This window comes from Choloepus didactylus, chromosome 18, assembly GCF_015220235.1.
Source record: "Choloepus didactylus isolate mChoDid1 chromosome 18, mChoDid1.pri, whole genome shotgun sequence".
NCBI lineage: Eukaryota > Metazoa > Chordata > Mammalia > Pilosa > Megalonychidae > Choloepus > Choloepus didactylus.
Genome location: NC_051324.1, coordinates 37,835,759 through 37,855,091, shown reverse-complemented (window position 1 = coordinate 37,855,091; position 19,333 = coordinate 37,835,759). Strand labels below are relative to the sequence as shown.

Here is a 19,333-nt window from a genome sequence, read left to right as displayed (position 1 = left end):
CACAAATGCAAACCTGGACACTGAACTCTTGTGAAAGTACTTAGCTGTTTTTAAAACAAACAAACAAATTATTTGAACTTTTCTATACTTAATTGAATGTATTAAAGACAATATGAGGTCCAGCACTGTCCACAGGGGCAATGTCTCTTTTCTTCCAGATCTTAGTCCTCCATTATAGAGACCCCTGGGGCGCTAGGATTGGTCATGTTACTGATGCTTTTGACCCCACACTTGTCTCTGAAAGATTGTGGGATGATTTGAGGCAACATGTCAGACACTATTTCATAACTCCCAGTATCCCTTTATCTCAGTGGCCCCCTCCTTGGTCCTAATGCCTGAATTTATTCCATGTTATCCCTCTAGGACATTCCTCCCTTCCTCAAGGCCAAGGCCAAGCCCATGTTATTTCAGCAGAGGACCAGGAAAGAGGTCTGAGGCTGCAGGAGCAAAGAGCTACCCTGGAAGGTAGATGCCAAAACCCCTTCTCTCACTCTGGATGCCCACCTTGTGGACAGACCTGCACTGCAGAGGCTCCTGCCAACCCCAGTCCAGTCTTCCTCCCATGCTCTGATGGGGTGAAACAGCTCATGTGTCCCGTCTCTCTTTAGAGGGGCTGGTGACCCTCGAGAATTCCATTCACCTTGTTGCCTTTTGACCCTGTTTACCTAATGGGCTCATAAAAAGTTTATGATTTTGTAGATTCTCCTGCTTTTGTTCATTGTTAGATTGGGAGCTATGTGTACTCTTGTGGTGGAACTCCTTTTTGCATTGTGATCCTTTTCCTGAAGGAGAAGATTTCATTGATTTATCCACTCAACAAATCTTATAGAAGTCCTAATGTGTGCAAGCCTCTTCATTGTGGCCCAGTGGGAAAGAAGCATGACCTAGCAGAACAACACAAGGCCCTGAAACTTGGCAGATCCTGGTTGAAAGCCCAGTGCTGCTTCTTATTACCCTCGAATAGTTATTTCTCTCTTTGAGCCTCATTTGTGAAATCAGGCTGCTGAACCCTTTGTCATGGGGTCCTTGTAAGGATTAGTGGAGTTGGTGTAAGTAATGTTTACGACGGTTCCTGGCACACAGCAGTGGCCTGATATGTGTAGCCACACCTACGTACACGTAACAGGCGGGTGCCCACCCAGGGTGCCACAGAGAAGAGCCACCCCAGCCTGGGTTGACAGGTCACCAGCCAGAGAGGGCAGAGTCCCTGCTTCCCTCCCTGCATCTTGTGGCAGGCATAGTGGGACACAGCTCAGCTCCCCCTGAACAGCGGGCAGTTAGCTGACCGCCTCTTCCCGCAGGTGTCTTCAGGATCCGCCCCAGCTTCCAAGCCGAGGCCACGCGCTTCCCTGGCAGCCCCCAGTCGATAACTGAGCATGGCTGTGGTCCAGGGCCTCGCCATTCCTGGCCCTCTTTGCGTCGGAGCTCCCCGTAGGACTGGCTGAAACTTGCTCAAAGCTTCACACAGTAGGCTACTCCTACCTGACCCCGTCCTTCCCCCTCTCCTTTCACAGGTGTCAGGCTCACCTCGCGTCTGAAGGCTTTTCCTACCTACTCCTGCCCTCTCTCCTCTTTCTCCTTCACAGTTCTAGCTCCCTCTTGGCGTCTGAATGGACACAACCCTGTTTTCTCCCAGGGCCACACTTCCTACATCAGGGTTTTGCTTAACATTCTCATAAGTGAGCTCCACGGCCAACCCCTGGAGCTGACCGAGTCACAACAGTCACCGCTGCTTCAACTGCCACCCACCTGAATGTTAATTCTATATACATTACTTGGGCTCTGACCACATGCCAGGCACTGCTCTAAATACTGGGGACACAGCGTGGAACAAAGCAGACAAGGTCTCAGCCTTCATGAAGCATATATTCTAGTGGGGGAGACAGACAAGTAACAAATGTACAAATAAATAAGTAAACAAGATCATTTCGTATGATAAGAACTATGAAGGAAATGCACAGAGCAGTGTGACTGGGAGGATGGGGGTTGGGGGAGACCTCTCTGGTGAGGGGATATTTGAGAAAGACCTGGATAATGAGAAGGAGGCAGGCATGCAAAGATGTGGGTGAAGAATGAGCACCCCAGACACAGGAGACAGCAGGTGTAAAGGCCCTGAGGTGAGACTGAGCTTGGTGGCCAAAGAAGAAAGAAAGCCAGTGGGACATGACTGGAATGTGATGACCAAGGCGATCTTGGCAGGAGATGAGATCTAGGACATTGTATTAGTTATCTATTATTGCATAACAGATCACCCCAAGGCTTAGAGGCTTAAAACAACAGTGATCACTTATTATCTCTCACAGATTCCATGGGCCAGGAATTCAGAGAAGGCACGGTGAAGACAGCTTGTCTCCACTCCTTGAAGTCTTGGGCCTCAGGGGCTGGAAGCACCTGAAGCTCTGTTCAGTCACCTGTCTGGCTATTGATGTTGGTGTCAGCGGGGGGCACCCCAGGGGTAGGAGCAGGCCCACCGGGCTCCTGGCACTGCTCCACTCCAGCTGTCTTGATGCGGGCCGTTGGAGCAGAGCAGATAAAGAGATCCAATCAGGCGTGTGGCCAGCAGATCCACCACAGTTGGCAGATGGTTCTTGTGAAAGTGGTTGCAGAAGCTTGAGGTTTCAAGAAGGCCAGAGGAGGCCGGGAGGGAAAGCTGTTGGGTATTGCAGCTGAAAGATGCCAGGGAGGGAAGCTACTTCATGGTCCAGGGTCTGGACCTCAGCCTGGTAGGGCCAGGCCTACAGCAGTGTCCACTGTCCCGAGACTGGCCTGGCCGGGGAGAACAATGCCCACAACCAAAGGCACCGGGCCCTATGGATGGAGAGGCACAAACCCTGAGCAAGAGGGCCATGCCAGGCAAGGGCACATAAAGGCATCCATTCCAAGACTTGCGAAGCTCCTGCCAGGAGTTGTGTTAGGAACTGAGGCTACAGTGGCCAACACAACAGACAACCCCCTTCTCTTATGGCACTCACAGACATGCAGGGAGAAGTGTATCTCATTCACAGAAATACGAGTTTAATTACACTGACAGTAAGTCCTATGATAAAGGAGCTATCAGAAGAAAGCACAGAAAACCCCGCAACAGAGTTATGGCTGGTGGGGGTGGACCAGGCACGGCTCCCCGTGAACGAGCCCTTGGGGATCAGTGGGAGTTGGCAGGTGGCCAGGCAAGAAGAGGGGAAGAGCCTCTCTGGTTGAAGCCCAGAGCAGGAAGGGGACGGGCCCATTCCAGGAGCAAAAAGCCAGTAGGTGTAGAGGGCAGAGGGATGGAGAAAGAGGAGATGGGGCTCCATGGAGGGAGAGATGGGTGAGAGCCAGCCCTCAAACCCCTGGGGCCTCTTTTCCTTAGGAGCTCACTGGGGGGCCAAGAAAGAGCCCGCCAAGGGGACTGGGAGCTGCTGGGCTCCTACTCACACTCCCGTGCCCCAGGAAGGGCAGAGAGCGCCTGAGAAGCTGGCCAGGGCCCCGATCCCCAAAGGCACCCCACCTTTCCTCTGTGCCCCTTATTCCAAGCCTCCCAGGCCTCTCCTCTCCTCCTGTCCCCCAAGGCTGGTCTTTCTGATAATCTCATTATTAACTGTTTTTATCCTGTGAGACTCAATCTTGGACTCTTATTTTGGCCATTTCCCTGTTGGAGTTTTGTGTTTAAACTTTAAAACGGTGAAACAGAGTGCCAACTGCAAGTATAAAATTTTCATTTGATAAGTACAAATTTTAGTTCATACAGAAAATATCTTATTAGATTCAAACAATATCTTTGAAATAGAAATTTATTCTTCTTAAATTGTTAATTATTTATTTTAAAACTTATGATTCAACAAAACAGAAACTGTGATGATAAAACCAATAGGTAGGTTATTTTTTCATTTAGATAAAATATATTCATATAGTTAAAAAGAATTAGTTCATTACTTTTTCTTTTTATTCTATACTATTAATTTTCTTTTTATTTCTTTCTGGCATGATTATACAGACAAAGTTCAACGAAAGACAATCTTCACTGCTTGTCTTTTCTGGACTTTATTATTGACTCATTTCCTTTAATGATTATTACTGAAAATAATGTTATTTAGAGGAGGGGGTATCAAAAAAAAACCAAATACTCTAGGTTGCCACTGGGCCACACTGAGCCCCAGGAGGGCCTCCCCAGTGAGGTCGCAGAGGCATCGTGCAAAGCCCATGGGGGAGTTTTTGGGGCCCTTGCCCACAGCCCTCAGGTCACTCCTGGTCAGCGTGTGGGCGGCCCCGACTTCGGTCCTGATGTGCGCCCTGCAGGTCCAGGCCTGCCCCTGGCTGGACACACAGCTGAGGGGCTGGGCAGGTTCTCGGCCTGGGGACCCCCTGCAGGCTGCTGCCCTCACCCTTGCTATTTCACGCCTTTTCCAGCTGGCACACGCACCCCGCCGTGAGGAGGGGCTCAGGGAGCCGGGGCCTGAACTGCCCATCAAGCGCTGTGGTGGCATTTTACAGTTACTCTCCTGATGACTCTGCAAGGGAGGCGTAGTAACGGCTTCCATTTGGCAGTGAGGAGGGAGGGCCCGCGAGTAGCTTGCCCAGGTGGATGGTGGTGCTGGGACTGGAGGCCAGGGCAGCCCTACTCCACAGCCCCAGCTCTTAGCCACCCCTCTGTTCTGCTCTCGGCGAGCTCCTGCGTGGTAAGTGACGTGGCTGGGCCACTTAGCCTAGCTCATGGGGTGGGTCCGGGATGGCTGCCCGGCAGCAGGCAGGAAGGGAAGGGAAGCTTCCTGCAGAATCAGCTGAGGCCTGGAAGCAGATAAGAGGATGAAGTTTGTGAGGACGATCAGGGTGGCTGACCCCAGGAGAGTGGGGGGCTGGAGTCCTGTGGGGGACGGGGGGCAGGCAGTAGAAGGGACAGCCGGGTCCGGGCTCTGCTTCCACAGAGGCCCCCAGGATCCACCCTCCATCACCTGGTTATACAAGGTCAGGATGCCCAGCCCCGTCCCAGGGCCCTCAGGGTCCCTTCCCTTGTGCTCACCTCTCACCCTGAGCCCCAAATTCCCAAGAGCTCAGCCACCATGGCAGGGCAGGGCCTAGGACTCCAGATTCTGTCTTGGGCTTGTCCCAGTAGCCCATAGCAGCCCATGGCGGTGGCAAATCCTTGCACAACTCACTACTGCTGAAGAATCAGAGTCCTGTTTGGGGGCAGAGCAGCGCTCACTCTGAGTGTCAGGGACCCTGAAAGGAGAGCAACCTTGGTCACACACCCCCACCCATGGCTTCCAACTTTCTGGGGGACCCAGATTCTTCAGGCCAGGAGTGGTGCCGCACATTTGAAGAGCACTCCACAGTTTTAAAAATCTCTCACCATCCCCATCTCAAAGGCTTGGAAACTGAGGTCCAGGGGGTGGTATGATTTACTCAAAGTCACAAATGGGTCAGCAACCAGGAATCCTGGGCTCTTTCAGCTACCACACAGCAACTTGCCATTCCAGACCCCTTGCTCCAGGAGACCGGCCTCTGCTGAAGATAGGGAGATAAGATCAGGAGGGCCCAGGCCTTCAGCTGGAGCTTGTGAAAGGGGTTGCTGAAGCGGCTATTTCGAGAGCAACTGTTGGGCTGGTGGTGGTAGGGGGTGGGGGTGGGGGCTGTGGAGGGCGTGGGGGCAGGGTTTAGGTAGGAGATGGGGGTGCAGGGCAGTAGACGAGGACACTTGGGACAGTCTGGAGAACGCACTGAGAAAGGATTGGAGAGGTCCTCCTGAAGAAGGAGTGAGGACAGGCAGGCTGCAGGGTGGTGGTGATTCTTGAGCCGAGTCTTGAGACGTGCTTCCCAGGCAGGCTGGGATGGAGTCAGGGGTCAGGGGCCATGAGCCACGCTCGTCCAGTGGAGGAAACTGCAGGAAAGGCAAGCAGGGGTGAGAGTGCACAGGCCCTGGGAAGACTAACGGGCACGTTCTACACTTAGGCTGTGGAAACGGGTTTAAACCCAGGTCAATCTGACCCCACTGCAGCAAGCTACCATAAAGAGTAAGCTAAGCAAGCCCAAAAGGAACTTAGAGTTTAAAACTATCACTGGTCAAAGAAATACACAGAGAAGGGCTGAGCCCGAGGCAGGACCTCGGCTTTCATGGAGGTCTGCTATCAGTGGGTCTCTCCACTGCGGACCGTCCCATGGTATCTCACAGCATCCCCAAGGTGGCTTCGTAAGGGAGCCTCTTCATTTTCACAGCCAAGCCCGACCTAGGCCATGACCCACTCCCTGCCTGGCTTCTTGCAGAGATCTGGTAGTGCTTGAGGGCAAGGAGGGTGGGGGGGCCCAGATCATTGATCATGCATCATCTGTTCACGCGACATATGGTCATTGGGTGCCTATGAATGCAGGCGTTATGCTGGGCATGGGGAACACAACAATCAGACAGACGTGGCCTCTGCCCTGTTGGGAGTGGAGAGTTATCTTTCCAATCATCTGGCCCAACCCCATTTTAGTGACGTGGAAACTGAGGCCTAAAGAGTGGAAAGGACGTGCCCAAGGGTCAGCAGCTAGTTAGTGGCAGGGCCAGGCCCCCTCCTCTGCTGCACACACTGCTCGGCCACACAGCCAACACTCACCCAGAGGCCCTGTGCTCCACTGCTCAGTAAGCTCCATGGCAAACCTCCTCAGAAGGAGCTTGGGTTAATGCTAAATGTAACAAATAAGTAAATTCTATGGTATTCTAGCAGGTGATGGTGCCAGGGGTGAAAAAGAAAAAGGAGAGCAGGGTAAGGGGATGAAGACGGGGAGAGTTGGGGCTGGTTGTGTAGCCCTCTGTGTGCCATTTGCAAAGTTCTACACCCATTCTTTTATTGGGTTACTGAAGAGGGGTGGCCACCCCATTTCACTGATGAGGAAACCGAGCCTGAGGGTCCTTCCCCAGCCAGGGTCCGGTGACCCTTCCCCTGAATCCCTAGTGCTCGTCTCAGAGCCTGAAGTTGGGGTGGAGCGAGGGGGGTGGGAGGAAGAACATCCACAGGCTGCCACGGGGACAGGGGTGGGTGGGAGGGCTGGGGTGGGGGCTTCAGCTCACAGCTCCCCTGAAAACGAGAGGGAAGTCCCAGAGCTCCACCTCAAGAGGCAGGGCTTCTGGGCCCGAGAGCTGCCACCGCCCCACTCCGGGGTGGGATATAAAAGTCCCCTCCCAGGCCGCTTCCAGAGAGGAGCAGGAGGTGAGGGGTCTGCCCGGGAGCCTCGAGAGAGAAGGGCACACAGGACGCGGTGCCGGCACCTACCCAGCCACAGCTGGGGCTCTCACGGCAGAGATGAAGCTGCTCCTGGCCCTGGCGGGGATCCTGGCCACACTCGCCCTCCCTCTGCCCTGCGGGGGCACTGCCCCAGGTAACAGCCCCTTGGACAGGGCCCAGGGTCGGCCTGAGAGGGGGGAGAGGAGGGGGGAGCACTTGGGTGTGGGGAGTCCTGTGGCTCGCAGGGACCCTGAGATCTCATCCCTCTGACCAGCCTCCAGGGCAGTGGAGACCTCGGTCCTGCAGGACTGCATAGCGGAGGCCAGGTTGCTGGTGGATGATGCCTACAATTGGACTCAGAGGAGGTGGGCCTGGGTCTGGGGTTAGGGACTCCAGCCAAGGTCCTCTCACCCACCACCCTGTCCCTGGGCACTGTGGGGGCCTCCACTCCTTGTAGAGAGCCTCCCCTTCCTTCCATCCTTGTCTTCCACCTTCCCGATTGTCCATCCCCAGGGTCCACACCGTTCTATAGCCCTTGGCCCTCCCTTTTCCGGGCAGCATCAAGCAGCGTCTTCGCAGTGGCTCGGCCAGCCCCTTGGACCTCCTGTCCTACTTCAAGCAGCCAGTGGCAGCCACCAGGACAGCCGTGAGGGCCGCAGATTATATGCATGTGGCCTTGGGGCTGCTGAAGGAGAAGTTACAGCCTCAGGAGTCCAGGCCCTTCAATGTCACTGGTACTATGCTCTCCATAAATCCCCCAGAGCGCGGCCCTGGCCTGGGAGTGGAGGGAAGCCAGGAGGGGGTGGTAGGATGCCGAGCCTTGGGGTGTTGGGAGAAGAAAGAGGCGAAGGGATGGGAGCTAAGGAACAACTAGCTCTGGAAGGACTCTGATCACCTGCCGGTCCCCAGATGTGCTAACAGAACCCCAGCTGCGGCTGCTGTCCCAGGCCAGTGGCTGTGCTGCCCGGGACCAAGTCGAGAAGTGCAGCAACAAGTACCGCACCATCACCGGGAGATGCAACAACAAGTGGGTACCTGGGGCCGCTCCTGACCTGGGGACACCTCCCTTCGCTCACCCCACTGCCTCTCCCCAGCCCCAGGCCTGAACCCTGTTAACCCCAGCCCACCCTCTGCCATAGGAGGAGACCCTGGCTGGGGGCCTCGAACCTGGCCCTGGCCCGCTGGCTGCCAGCCCAGTATGAGGACAGGCTGTCGCTCCCCTATGGCTGGACCCCTGGCAGGAGGCACAACGGCTTCCTCCTCCCTCTGGTGAGTCAGGGTTGAGGATCCGGGGGAGGCCTGGGCTCTTCTAAACCCAGGGATAAAAGCAGAGCCAACTCAGCCAGCCAGGGCTCAAATCCAGACTCTACCATTGACCAGCTGGGTGACTTTGGGAAAGTAATACAGCTTTCTGAGCCTTGGTTTCCTCATCTGTAAAAAGGCAGTGAAACAGAGCTGGTGTGACTATTAAATAAAGCACTTGGTCTAAATGGCCATATGGGACATGATCTATTAATGCTAGCTGTTACAGAATTATTTTTCTGGGAGAATTTGTGTCAAAGTTTCTTGCCACAAAGAAAGAGCTGTACATCTTATCTAGCTATATCTATTGATCTATGCTATTTCACATTTATCAATTCATTGATTTCTATTGATACGTCAATGTAGCAATCTATCACCTACCCATCTATGAACATCTGTATGTTAATTCTTCTTTCACTGATCCTTCCATCTAGCTATCCAATTCTCTGGATACCTGTCATCCATCACCTAGCAATCATTCCATGTATTTATCCATTCTATCGTCTAGTTATCTATTAGTCTGTAAGTTGATCTGTCAATTTAATCTATTTTTCTATCTGGAATAGCTGGTGGAGTCTGGGCCAGCCTACCTGGTCCCTCCCCATCCCTTTGCCCCTGGAATCCTCAGGATCCAGGCCAGAGACCATCCCTCTGGGAAAGGCAACCACAGGCTGTGTCTCCTCCAGCAAAGGAAGAAAGGGGTGGGGAAAGCTGGAGAGAGCTGTGTTGCCTCCGGCTAGGGGCGCTGCTTGCCTCCGGGTCCTGGGTTGTCTCTGATGTCTTCCCTCTGGCTCCTGGGCTGTCTCCCACGCCTTGCCACCAGGTCCGGGCCGTCTCCAACCAGATCGTGCGCTTCCCCAGCGAGAGGCTGGCCTCCGACCCAGGCCGGGCCCTCATGTTCACGCAGTGGGGCCAGTTCATCGACCACGACCTGGACTTCAGCCCCGAATCCCCAGCCAGAGTGACCTTCACTGGGGGTGTCGACTGTGAGCGGACATGTGCCCAGCTGCCCCCCTGCTTCCCCATCAAGGTACCCTCAGCCAATCTCCCAGGCCCTGGTGTGGCCTCCACCCCAGGCAGAGAGCTGGGGGTGGGGAACCCGGGGACTGAGGAACCTTAAGGAGCAACCTGGGGAGCTGGTTATAGGACAGAGACACAAGAAACAAAGTGCTCTGTAACCAAAGGCTGCTTCCCTCCGGATGCTGGAGGTGCCAAGAGGCCGAACCCACACTCCAGGTTCTGTGCATGCTCCAGGGGCGGGGGTGGGGCAATCTGCCAGGAGCTTCCGTGCAAGCTTCACGGAGGGGTAAGGGTCGAGACAGGCCTCGACCCTCGGATCTGACTCCAACAGGGGAAGCCTCTGGGCCCCTACCTTTGGAAGCCTTTAGGGTCTCTTAGCTCTTGCCTGTCTTTCCTTCCTGGGATGGTCCATGGGCCCTGCAGCTCTTACCAGCTTCTGGAATTGGGTTGGGAGCAGGGTCCTCTCCTTCAGGCTGGGATGCAAAGTGCCAGGGAAGGAAGAGCAGAGTCCAGGAGCAGAGTCTCTACTGAGCATATGGGATACCCCACCACCAGCACCACCAGCACCCATGCACACACACACACACACTCACACGTACAGACTTACAGATAGGGTGGCGCTCATGAGGAATGGCATGTGCACGCCCCTCCCTGTTGGAAGCTAACCCATTCCTCAAGCCCTGGCTCAGGGACACGTCCTCGAGGGAGCCTTCCAGATCTTCTCATTGCTCTTTTGGCTGTTTGATATCAAGCACAGCAAATGCGATTTTAATCAAGAGCTATGTAACTCTCAGTGTGTGTGTCTGTTTTCACTGAACTGCGAGCTTACCACAGCCTGGATTGGGTTTTGTTGACCTTCATGGTTTCCAAAGCACTCAGCCCAGAAAGGGGCTTAGGAAAAGTCTGTCAAGTTGAACAAAATTAAAGGAGCGCATGTCAGAGAGCTGGGTTCTAATCCCACCTCTCCCGCTTAACTGGTTGTCACTTTCCCTCTCTGAGCCTCAGTTTCCCCTTCTGTAAAATGAGGATCTAGATCTTCTCAAAGGCCTCATGAGGTTCTTTCTTTCCATGCTCTCTATTACAAAGTGTTGAGGCTGCTCAGACTGAAAGGGGGCGCAGCACCAGTCAAGGAAGGCTTTCTGGAGGAAGGGAGTTTTGAGCAAGGCTTTGTGCAGGATGATCAGGAGGGAGGCTGCTGTCAAGGGGCCCTCGTGTCACTGGCTTCTTTCCACTGCAGATCCCGCCCAATGACCCCCGCATCAAGAACCAGCGTGACTGCATCCCCTTCTTCCGCTCGGCACCGTCATGCCCCCAAAACAGGAACCAAGTCCGCGACCAGCTCAACGCGCTCACCTCCTTCGTGGACGCCAGCATGGTGTACGGCAGCGAGGTCTCCCTCGCCCTGAGGCTCCGCAACCGCACCAACTACCTGGGGCTGCTGGCCATCAACCAACAGTTCCAGGACAACGGCCGGGCCCTGCTGCCCTTTGACAACCAGCGGGATGACCCCTGTCTCCTCACCAACCCCTCCGTGCGCATCCCCTGCTTCCTGGCAGGTAGCCTGGGGGGAAGGTGGTGCCTTCCCAGGAAACAGCCAGTTCCTGGGCTTCAGGTGGGGAAGCCATGGTGGGATGTGGTGGGAATACGGGCTTTTGGACCTCAATATTAGGCATACATGCCACTGGCATAGACCTACACAAGTTCATCATAGAATCGGTAAGTTGGAAGAAGTTCCTTTACAAACCCCTGTGTGTGGCCAGCTATGCCGGCTTGAACATTACACATGGTGATGGTCTCACCTCCTAGTGGCACAGCATGACAGCCCATCCCTGAGCCACCCTGGCTGTTAGAGAGGCTTTCCTTCCTTTGATCCCGTGACCACCTATTGGTCTTGGTCATGCTTTGGGGACCTCAGAGAAGCAGCTTTAAGTATCTGAAAGTAGCTATGACTTCCACCTAAAACTGTTCTTCCCTGGGCTAAACTTCCTCGGTTGTTTTTCCCTTCACACTGCTGCCGGACACCATTACCTGGCCACCTTCTGGATGCAAATTTGAACTCTCCTCAGTTCCTTGCCCCCAAGGTTGCAATGCTAATGGTAATTGTTTCTGGTTAAGATATTTAAATGCACCATCTCTAATCCTTACAGTGGCCCTGAAAGGAGGGAATTATTATCATCCTTATTTTACAGATGAGAAACCGAGGCTCAGGGAAGATAAATAATGTGCTTGAGAGCACAGAGTTCTAATTGGCAGAGTCAGCATTTAGTGCAGTTCCTACGTCTATGCTCTTTCCACTACACCCCACTGCTTTCCTCACTGAAACTCTGCTCCAGACTCCCGTCCTAAGGCCTGCATGCTTGTGTGTGACTCCTGGGAAGAGCAGCTGCACTTTTACTAGATGTCTACTTAAGAGTAGCTTAAAACCTTGTGCAGAAGGGCTTAGTTAAATGCAAGCAAATGACTGGGTGTAAGGCTCACCTTCTGGAGTTCACTCTTTCCTTCCCTGCTACAGGGGAAGGTCTGGAGACAGGACAGGGCTCTGCCCAACCCTCCCTCTCTGGCTCTTTCCTTCTGGCTCCCTGGGGAGAGCGGCATGGGAAGAGGAGCAGCCATCAGTGGAGAACATGCACACAGATGCAGTTCATGGGGCAGGTGGAATCCTGGTACCAAACTCAAGGTTCCCAGAGTCACCCAGGTTCTTCCACCACAGCTGGTTCCAGCTGTACCATCTCTCAACTTGTAGAGTCGAGTCAGGCAAAGATTTTTCCCACCTAGCCTGAACCTGCCCCAGCTTGTCAGGGATCTGAGACCCCTTACCGCCCCCTCCATTGTGTTGGCAGCAGGAGGGTGGAGGTCAGGGAGAGCCTCGCAGCACAGCTGCGGAGAAGGAGGTCCAATGAAGCCACCAAATCCCACCCATCTCTCCGGGCCCTAGAGCTCTGTCTGCCCTAGCAGAAACAAATTTCTCTGGGAAGGAGTATGGTGATTCTGAATTTGGAATTTTCAAGGTGACAGCCGAGCAAGTGAAATCCCCAAACTGACGGCCATGCACACCCTCTTTATGCGAGAGCACAACCGGTTGGCCACTGAGCTGAGACGCCTGAATCCCCAGTGGAACGGAGACAAGCTGTACCAAGAGGCTCGGAAGATCGTGGGGGCCATGGTCCAGGTGGGGTCCCCTGGGTCCCATTACCCCCCAGGAGACACCCCGGGATGAGAAGGGGTCTGAAAGAGTGGCTCCCATGATCCTTAACAACCTGGGTGATTGAGGGTGTACCTGAGAACTGACCCATACCTCCAAAACGCAATGAACTCATTGTATGACCCTGTCACTCAGCCTCTCTGGGCTTTGGCATCTCCATTAACTGATGGGAAATTAATGTTGCCACATTTGACATGATGACAATAAAGAATATGTCAGAGCAGCCCTTTGAAAAATGAAAGGTCTGCCTAAAGGCAAGGGAGTCGGGTGAGCAACCCAAGGTAATTTTCCTCCTCTCTTATTTTCCAGATCATCACCTACAGAGACTTTCTGCCCCTGGTTTTGGGCAAGGCCCGGGCCAGGAGAACCCTGGGGTCCTACAATGGGTATTGCTCCAATGTGGACCCCCGTGTGTCCAATGTCTTCACTCTGGCCTTCCGCTTTGGCCACACCATGCTCCAGCCCTTCCTGTTTCGCTTGGACAGCCAGTACCAGGCCTCAGCACCCAACTCCCGGGTCCCGCTCAGCTCTGCCTTCTTTGCCAGCTGGCGGATCGTGTATGAAGGTGACCATGTTTCCCAGAGGCAAATGGGGATGAGGGTGGGGAATACACACACCTCCAGGTGGGCCAAGCTCACTGCCAGGAGGCCAGACTGCTGCTCAGGCACCTGCTAATCATCTTCCCGGGGTAGTGAAACAAGGCAGGTGCAACCAAGACCCTCAGGCATGAGCCTGCCAGCCCCTCAGGGATGAGAGGAGTTCCACAAGAGGAGACCGACGTCAGGTTGTGCCTATGGAAGTTTTCCTTCCACACCTTCCTTAAGAAGTGGGGGTGACCCCTCTCTCTCCCAGCTCCAGCTCCCCTCATGTCCACCGAAGTTTCTGGTTCTTGACACAAACATAATATCTAAACAACTGGCTTAGCTAGCATGTGATGTCTGCATGGGCTGCCCAGAGGCTGGAGCTGTCTGTGCTGCTCACGTTCCCCACCTCCAGGTGGCATCGATCCCATCCTCCGAGGCCTCATGGCCACCTCTGCCAAGCTGAACCGTCAAGATTCCATACTAGTGGATGAGCTCCGGGAACGGTTGTTTCAGCAAGTGAGGAGGATTGGGCTGGACCTGGCAGCAATCAACATGCAACGCAGCAGGGACCACGGCCTCCCAGGTGAGGTTGCTGCCTGCCCTCTCCCCAGGCTCAGATCGGGCTGGGGCTGCTCTGTAGGTTCCGAGAAGACCCTTGGTGCCTCCTTTCTGACTGGGATTGTCGACAGGATGGGGTGGGGGGGAGTCATGCAAGACTGAGGCTGATGCAGTAAAGCATCCCCAGGAACACCTGCTTGCTGTCCTGCCAAGTCTTCTCACCCACCGTAGGTTCTCCAGCTTTAGATTTACCACGGGACCAGGACTTGACCACGGGAGCTGAAAACAGGAGATCAGGACTTTACAAGTAGAGAAAAACAGATTTAAAAGGCAGGGAAGAACTGCTCCATTCCCTGTGCCCCCTGGCAAGTTCCAAAGGAGGAAGGCCAAAGAAATTGGCTGCTTGCTCTAAGGGGGAAAGGGCAAAACCTTAGAGGCAGGGAGCATGTGGAGTAAAATTAAGGCTGCATAGACTGTTTGGTGGGGACACAAAGACTTTATCCCAGGAAAGAAAAAAAAAGGTCTATTTCTTAGCATCTACTATGCACCAGGCACTTTTGCTAGGTACTTTCATGAATATTAACTCATCTAATCCTCCCAATGACCATGAGAAGCAGCTACTACAGCCAGTTTTATAGATGAAGAAATAAGCTCAGAGACATCTGGTAATTTGCCCAAGATCACACAACTGGGAAGTAGTAAAAATTGACTATAAATTCAAAGTTCCTCCTTTCTTCCTGCTGTTCAACCCACTGTTAGGGGGAAAGTTTGGCCACTGCCTTGCTCCTCTTGTCCTCTCCCCTCCTCCTAATTCCCTGGCTAGCTAGAACCTGAAGCCCTATCTGATGCTTCAGCTGGTCTTTGGCCAAGTATAAAGCAGTGGGGGCAAATCCTACTGCACCTAACACAGCATCTGCAGCAACACAGCAGGCACTCAATAAACAGCTTCCTTCCTTCCCTATACCTGAGCGCCCCCTGCTGGAGAAGTGAGATGGTGGCATGCCCAAGCTGCAACAGTGAGTTTCTGCCCCTTCTCACCCCCCACCCCAATACCTATTCCCTCCAAGCTGTCCCAGAAATGATATCCTGATACCAGCTCTTGCAAGTCTCTTCCAATCTATTCCCATTTGAATTCCCCTTAATAGTGGAGTGACCTTAGAAAAGTCACGGTTGCCCAACCCCAGCAAATATCCATTGATAAAATGGAGATAACAAGGTACCCCTCAAAGATGACGATCCTGGGAGATATACATGCAACAGTGCTTGGTAATAGTAAAACATTATCTCTTTTTCCTTTGTTCAGCTGGGGGATGGTGTTTGTGAGCTGCAGTTCAAAGGAGGTGTTGGGCTGGTGTTTCTTTAGGTCGTGGCAACGCCATCTCCTCCCTTGATGGTCTTTGCCACATTACTTGGCTTGGACCTGGTGTGGGATCCTGAAAGCTGAGAAATCAGTGTGGCTGCTCTTTGCAAGTTTTTGTATATATGAAAAATTTAAAAAAAACATCTTTATTGAGATATAATTAACATACCAACAAATTCACCCACTTTTAAGTGTACAACTCAGTGGTTTTTAGTATAGAGTTGTGCAACTCTCACCATAATCTAATGTCAGAACATTTTCATCACCCCCAAGAGAAAGCTTGTAATAGTCACTCGCCATCCCCACGCTGTCCTAGGAAACCACTAATCTACTTTCTGTTTATAAATTTGCCTTTTCTGGATCTTTCATATAGATGAAATCCTATCACATGTAGGCCTTATCTGAGCAGATGAACTTGATCCCATGCTCTTCATTTGTTGGCTTGTTCACTCACTTATTCATCTGCTTATTCATTTATTCTACAAACCTTGAGATTCTTTTATGTTCCAGGTACTGTCATGTTAGTGCCTAATTAATGCATGTGCGCCCAATATCATTAAATGTCAGAATTGTGGTTGTGAGTTTTGGGTTACAACAGCTTTTTATATTAGGACCCACTCTGCAGTTTGATGCACACAAAGCATGGTTGTCCACTCGCATTTGAACTAGAGGACTGTGGTTTAGTCTTTGGAACATTCAGGGCCTCTTCTGCCACCAGGATCTTCTTGTTCCTACCCAATATTGACTGACCACAAAGCTTTCTTCCAGATGAACTTTCAGAGAAAAGCAGAAGCTAAACTGTGTTCCCTTTCAGGGTACAATGCTTGGAGGCGCTTCTGTGGGCTATCCCAGCCCCGGAATTTGGCACAACTCAGCCGAGTGCTGAAAAACCAGGATTTAGCAAGGAAGTTCCTAAATCTGTATGGGACACCTGACAACATTGACATCTGGATTGGGGCCATCGCAGAGCCTCTTTTGCCAGGGGCCCGAGTGGGGCCTCTTCTGGCTTGTCTTTTTGAGAACCAGTTTAGAAGAGCTCGAGACGGAGACAGGTAAGTGGCCCTACGTTAAAAGATATCAGTGCCACAACTACACGATGTAACTATGAACAGTTGATTGTACACCATGGATTGTATGGTATGTGAATATATCTCAGTAAAACCGAATTTAGTTTAAAAAAAAATTAAGGGGGAAAGAAGGCCAAGAATGCACAAGAATGCATGAGTAGTACTTGCTTTGGAACCCCTGGCTGGGACAACTGTCTTAGGAGTTGTAAGGTTTCAGCCTGAGAGCCTTTATTTGTTCTCCCTCTTCTAGGAAAATTTAAAACTTCTCATTTATAAAATCTCTTTATATAATCAGTATTAAGGCAATAAATATTGTTTTTTATTTTAAAAATAAGGATCAGTATCTTAAATATACCATACCACTGCCTCCTTGTCTCCATGGTGTCTGATGAGCAGTCAGCACATAGTCTTACTTGGCTTTCTTTGTAAGTGGTGAATTGCTTTCCTCTTGCTGCTTTCAGAATTTTCTGAAATTTTCTGATTACTATATGTCCTTCAGAATTTTCTCCTTTGGCATTTACAGTCTGATTACTATATGTCTTGTATATACTATTTGTATGCTTTGCGTTGTCAACCATTTCTCTAAGACCCTGCTCAAATTTTTCCGTTTTTCCTCCACTTGTTCTTTTGTCTGTTCAAATTTGGTTTATCTGTCTTCCAGCTCACTGATTCTTTCTTCTGCCTCTTCAAATCTGCTGTTGTGTGTCTCCAGTATATTTTTAATTTCATCTACAGCATCTTTTATTTCTATTGTCTGTCAATTTTCTATACATTCTTTCAAATTCTTCTATATGCTCTTCTAGTCTTAATATCTTTTATCTTTTTATACACATTTTCCTTCATTTCTTTGAATTGATTCAGTTGATTTTTTGTACATCTTTGATTAGTTGTTCCAGATTCTGTATCTCCCGACTTTTTGATCTGTTCCAACTTATATGCACTTATATTGACTTAAAAACACTTTTTAAATTAAACTTTCTCTTAAAAGCTATGTCACATGTTTTCCTTAGTTTTGAAAACTGAATGATATGAGTATTCAATTATTTCTGTGCACTTAACTTCACTTACTAAACACTGTTTTAATGAAACTTTCTTTTGGAAAGCTGCAAATCAAATATAGTACTGAATTTCAAAAACTGAGTGAGATACTTCTTACACTTACTTCTATGGACATATCTTGAATTAGAAACCACTTTTTAAATGAAAAATTTCTCTTTAGAAAGTGGTGAATCACATGTTAAAAAAAGAAAGAAAAAAAAAAATCAGTGCCAGAAGAGCAATAGAATTTCAAGAGTAAACACTGGGGGGAAACTGCTCTTTTTAGCTCCATTTCTTCCAGGTTCATAGGATCTGACCTGGGAGGCTCCCTGGAAAACTTCCCTCCCAGGGAAGGATGCCACTGATCTAGGCAAGCCTGATATTGACAGAGCTGGAGCTACCTTTAACCCAGGAGACAGATTTGTCAGCTTAGCTATTCCACGCTGGCAGATTCCAGAAAACATAAGCAGAAAAGGTTAAAATTGGTCTCTTTTCAATAAGCCTGTGGTTTAAAACCAGACTCCTTATTTGGATTTGACATTAACCTGGGTTCAAATTCAGCCCTGGCCACTTAAATGTGGTGCATTTAATACTAGGCAATTTATTTAACCACTGAACCTGTTTCCTCATTTCTAAAATGGGAATAATAACCTATTTTGCAGGAATTTGGGGAGAAGTGAATGAAATAAAGCACGTAAAGTACCTGGCACACAACAGGCACTCATTATAAGTTAATGCCCCATCTCAATTTCATCCACATCTCTTGATGTCTTGACAGGTTTTGGTGGCAGAAACGGGGTGTTTTCACCAAGAGACAGCGCAGGGCTCTGCGTCAGATTTCCTTGTCTCGAATTGTGTGTGACAACAGTGGTATCACCACCGTTTCAAAGGACATCTTCAGGGCCAACAGCTACCCGCGGGGCTTTGTGAGCTGCAGCCGCATCCCCAGGTTGAACCTGTCAGCCTGGCGAGGCACATGAGGCCCCTGCAGGTAAGGGGAGACCTCTCCCAACAGCCCTGGGCTAACTCAGGCCCCATATATCCTTTGGGACAGCTGAGCCTTCCTAGACCTTTGAGCAGAGACAAGATAACCTGTCATTAGGGACAGGGTATTCTTTCCCAGTGGCTTCCAAATATGCTAGTTTCTGGGCTGAGAGTTAGTCCCAGGGACAAGGACTTTGGGAGACGATTACAAAGTGTCCAACTAGCCTCAGGTTGGTCACCGACATTCTAGAACAGCTCCATTTCCGGACTCCCTACAAGTTCCTCACTTATCATCCAGTTCTGCTTTCTTTCCACAGGGGTCCATCTCCAGCCTCCAACCCTTGGAGACAAGGGAGCCTGGGAGCGACCAAGTTCTGCTGATGCTTTTGCTGGCTATGGCTCAGAGTTGGGCTCTTTGGCTTGGAGTGACAGCTGGAGCGCCTAACACCTGTGGACCCATCTGCCTTGGGGGCCTCTTAGGTGTTAGGTTATGACTCAGCTCTGGGTGCAAGGACTTGCAAGCCAGGCAATGAGGCCTTGAGACCCAGGCAAGAGGCAGCTGGAGGCTTTCCAGGCACTTTCATCTATTTCCCACCCCCTCCCGCACTCCCCTGTGACTGAGAGACTACACAGCCCTGGCCTGTAGCCACCCCCACAATCCTTCTCTTGAGCCTATTGGCTGGGGAGGACGCTCTGTTGCTAACAATAAAGCACTGCTGAGATCAGGGGCCACCCTGTTTCTGTGTTGGGCTGGGGAGGGTAGGACCTCAGCTCAATGCTTTGCTCTAGATGTTTAAAGAGTGCTGCTAAGACACAACTGGCACTAACCTCCAGGCCTCTGCCTGGGGCTGAATTAAGACAGCCGAAAGAAACACCCTGGAGTAGTAAACGGCAGAGAAGGGGGAGAGCAGAGGTGAGCAGGAGCCCTACATTAAGGCGAACACCCCAGTTACGCCAGTGACCTGAGCAAAGAAACAGCCAAAGAACATCAGTCAGCATAAAAAGTTTTTATATACAAACAAAACAAAACAAAGGAAAAA

At 51.3% G+C, this 19,333-nt stretch overlaps 1 protein-coding gene across 1 annotated transcript; it reads left to right on the top strand.

Annotated features, from left to right (window-relative positions):
* Positions 1–7,163: 7,163 nt before the first annotated feature.
* On the top strand, positions 7,164–19,018 carry EPX (eosinophil peroxidase). The gene is made up of 13 exons (XM_037809622.1): positions 7,164–7,332; positions 7,453–7,543; positions 7,737–7,912; positions 8,088–8,205; positions 8,318–8,447; positions 9,304–9,510; positions 10,738–11,056; positions 12,509–12,669; positions 13,012–13,267; positions 13,699–13,869; positions 16,019–16,256; positions 18,088–18,300; positions 18,611–19,018. Exons 1-12 carry the CDS (start codon positions 7,257–7,259, stop codon positions 18,287–18,289), a joined length of 2,145 nt encoding a protein of 714 aa, XP_037665550.1. The 5' UTR covers positions 7,164–7,256; the 3' UTR covers positions 18,290–18,300; positions 18,611–19,018.
* The last annotated feature ends 315 nt before the right edge of the window (positions 19,019–19,333 follow it).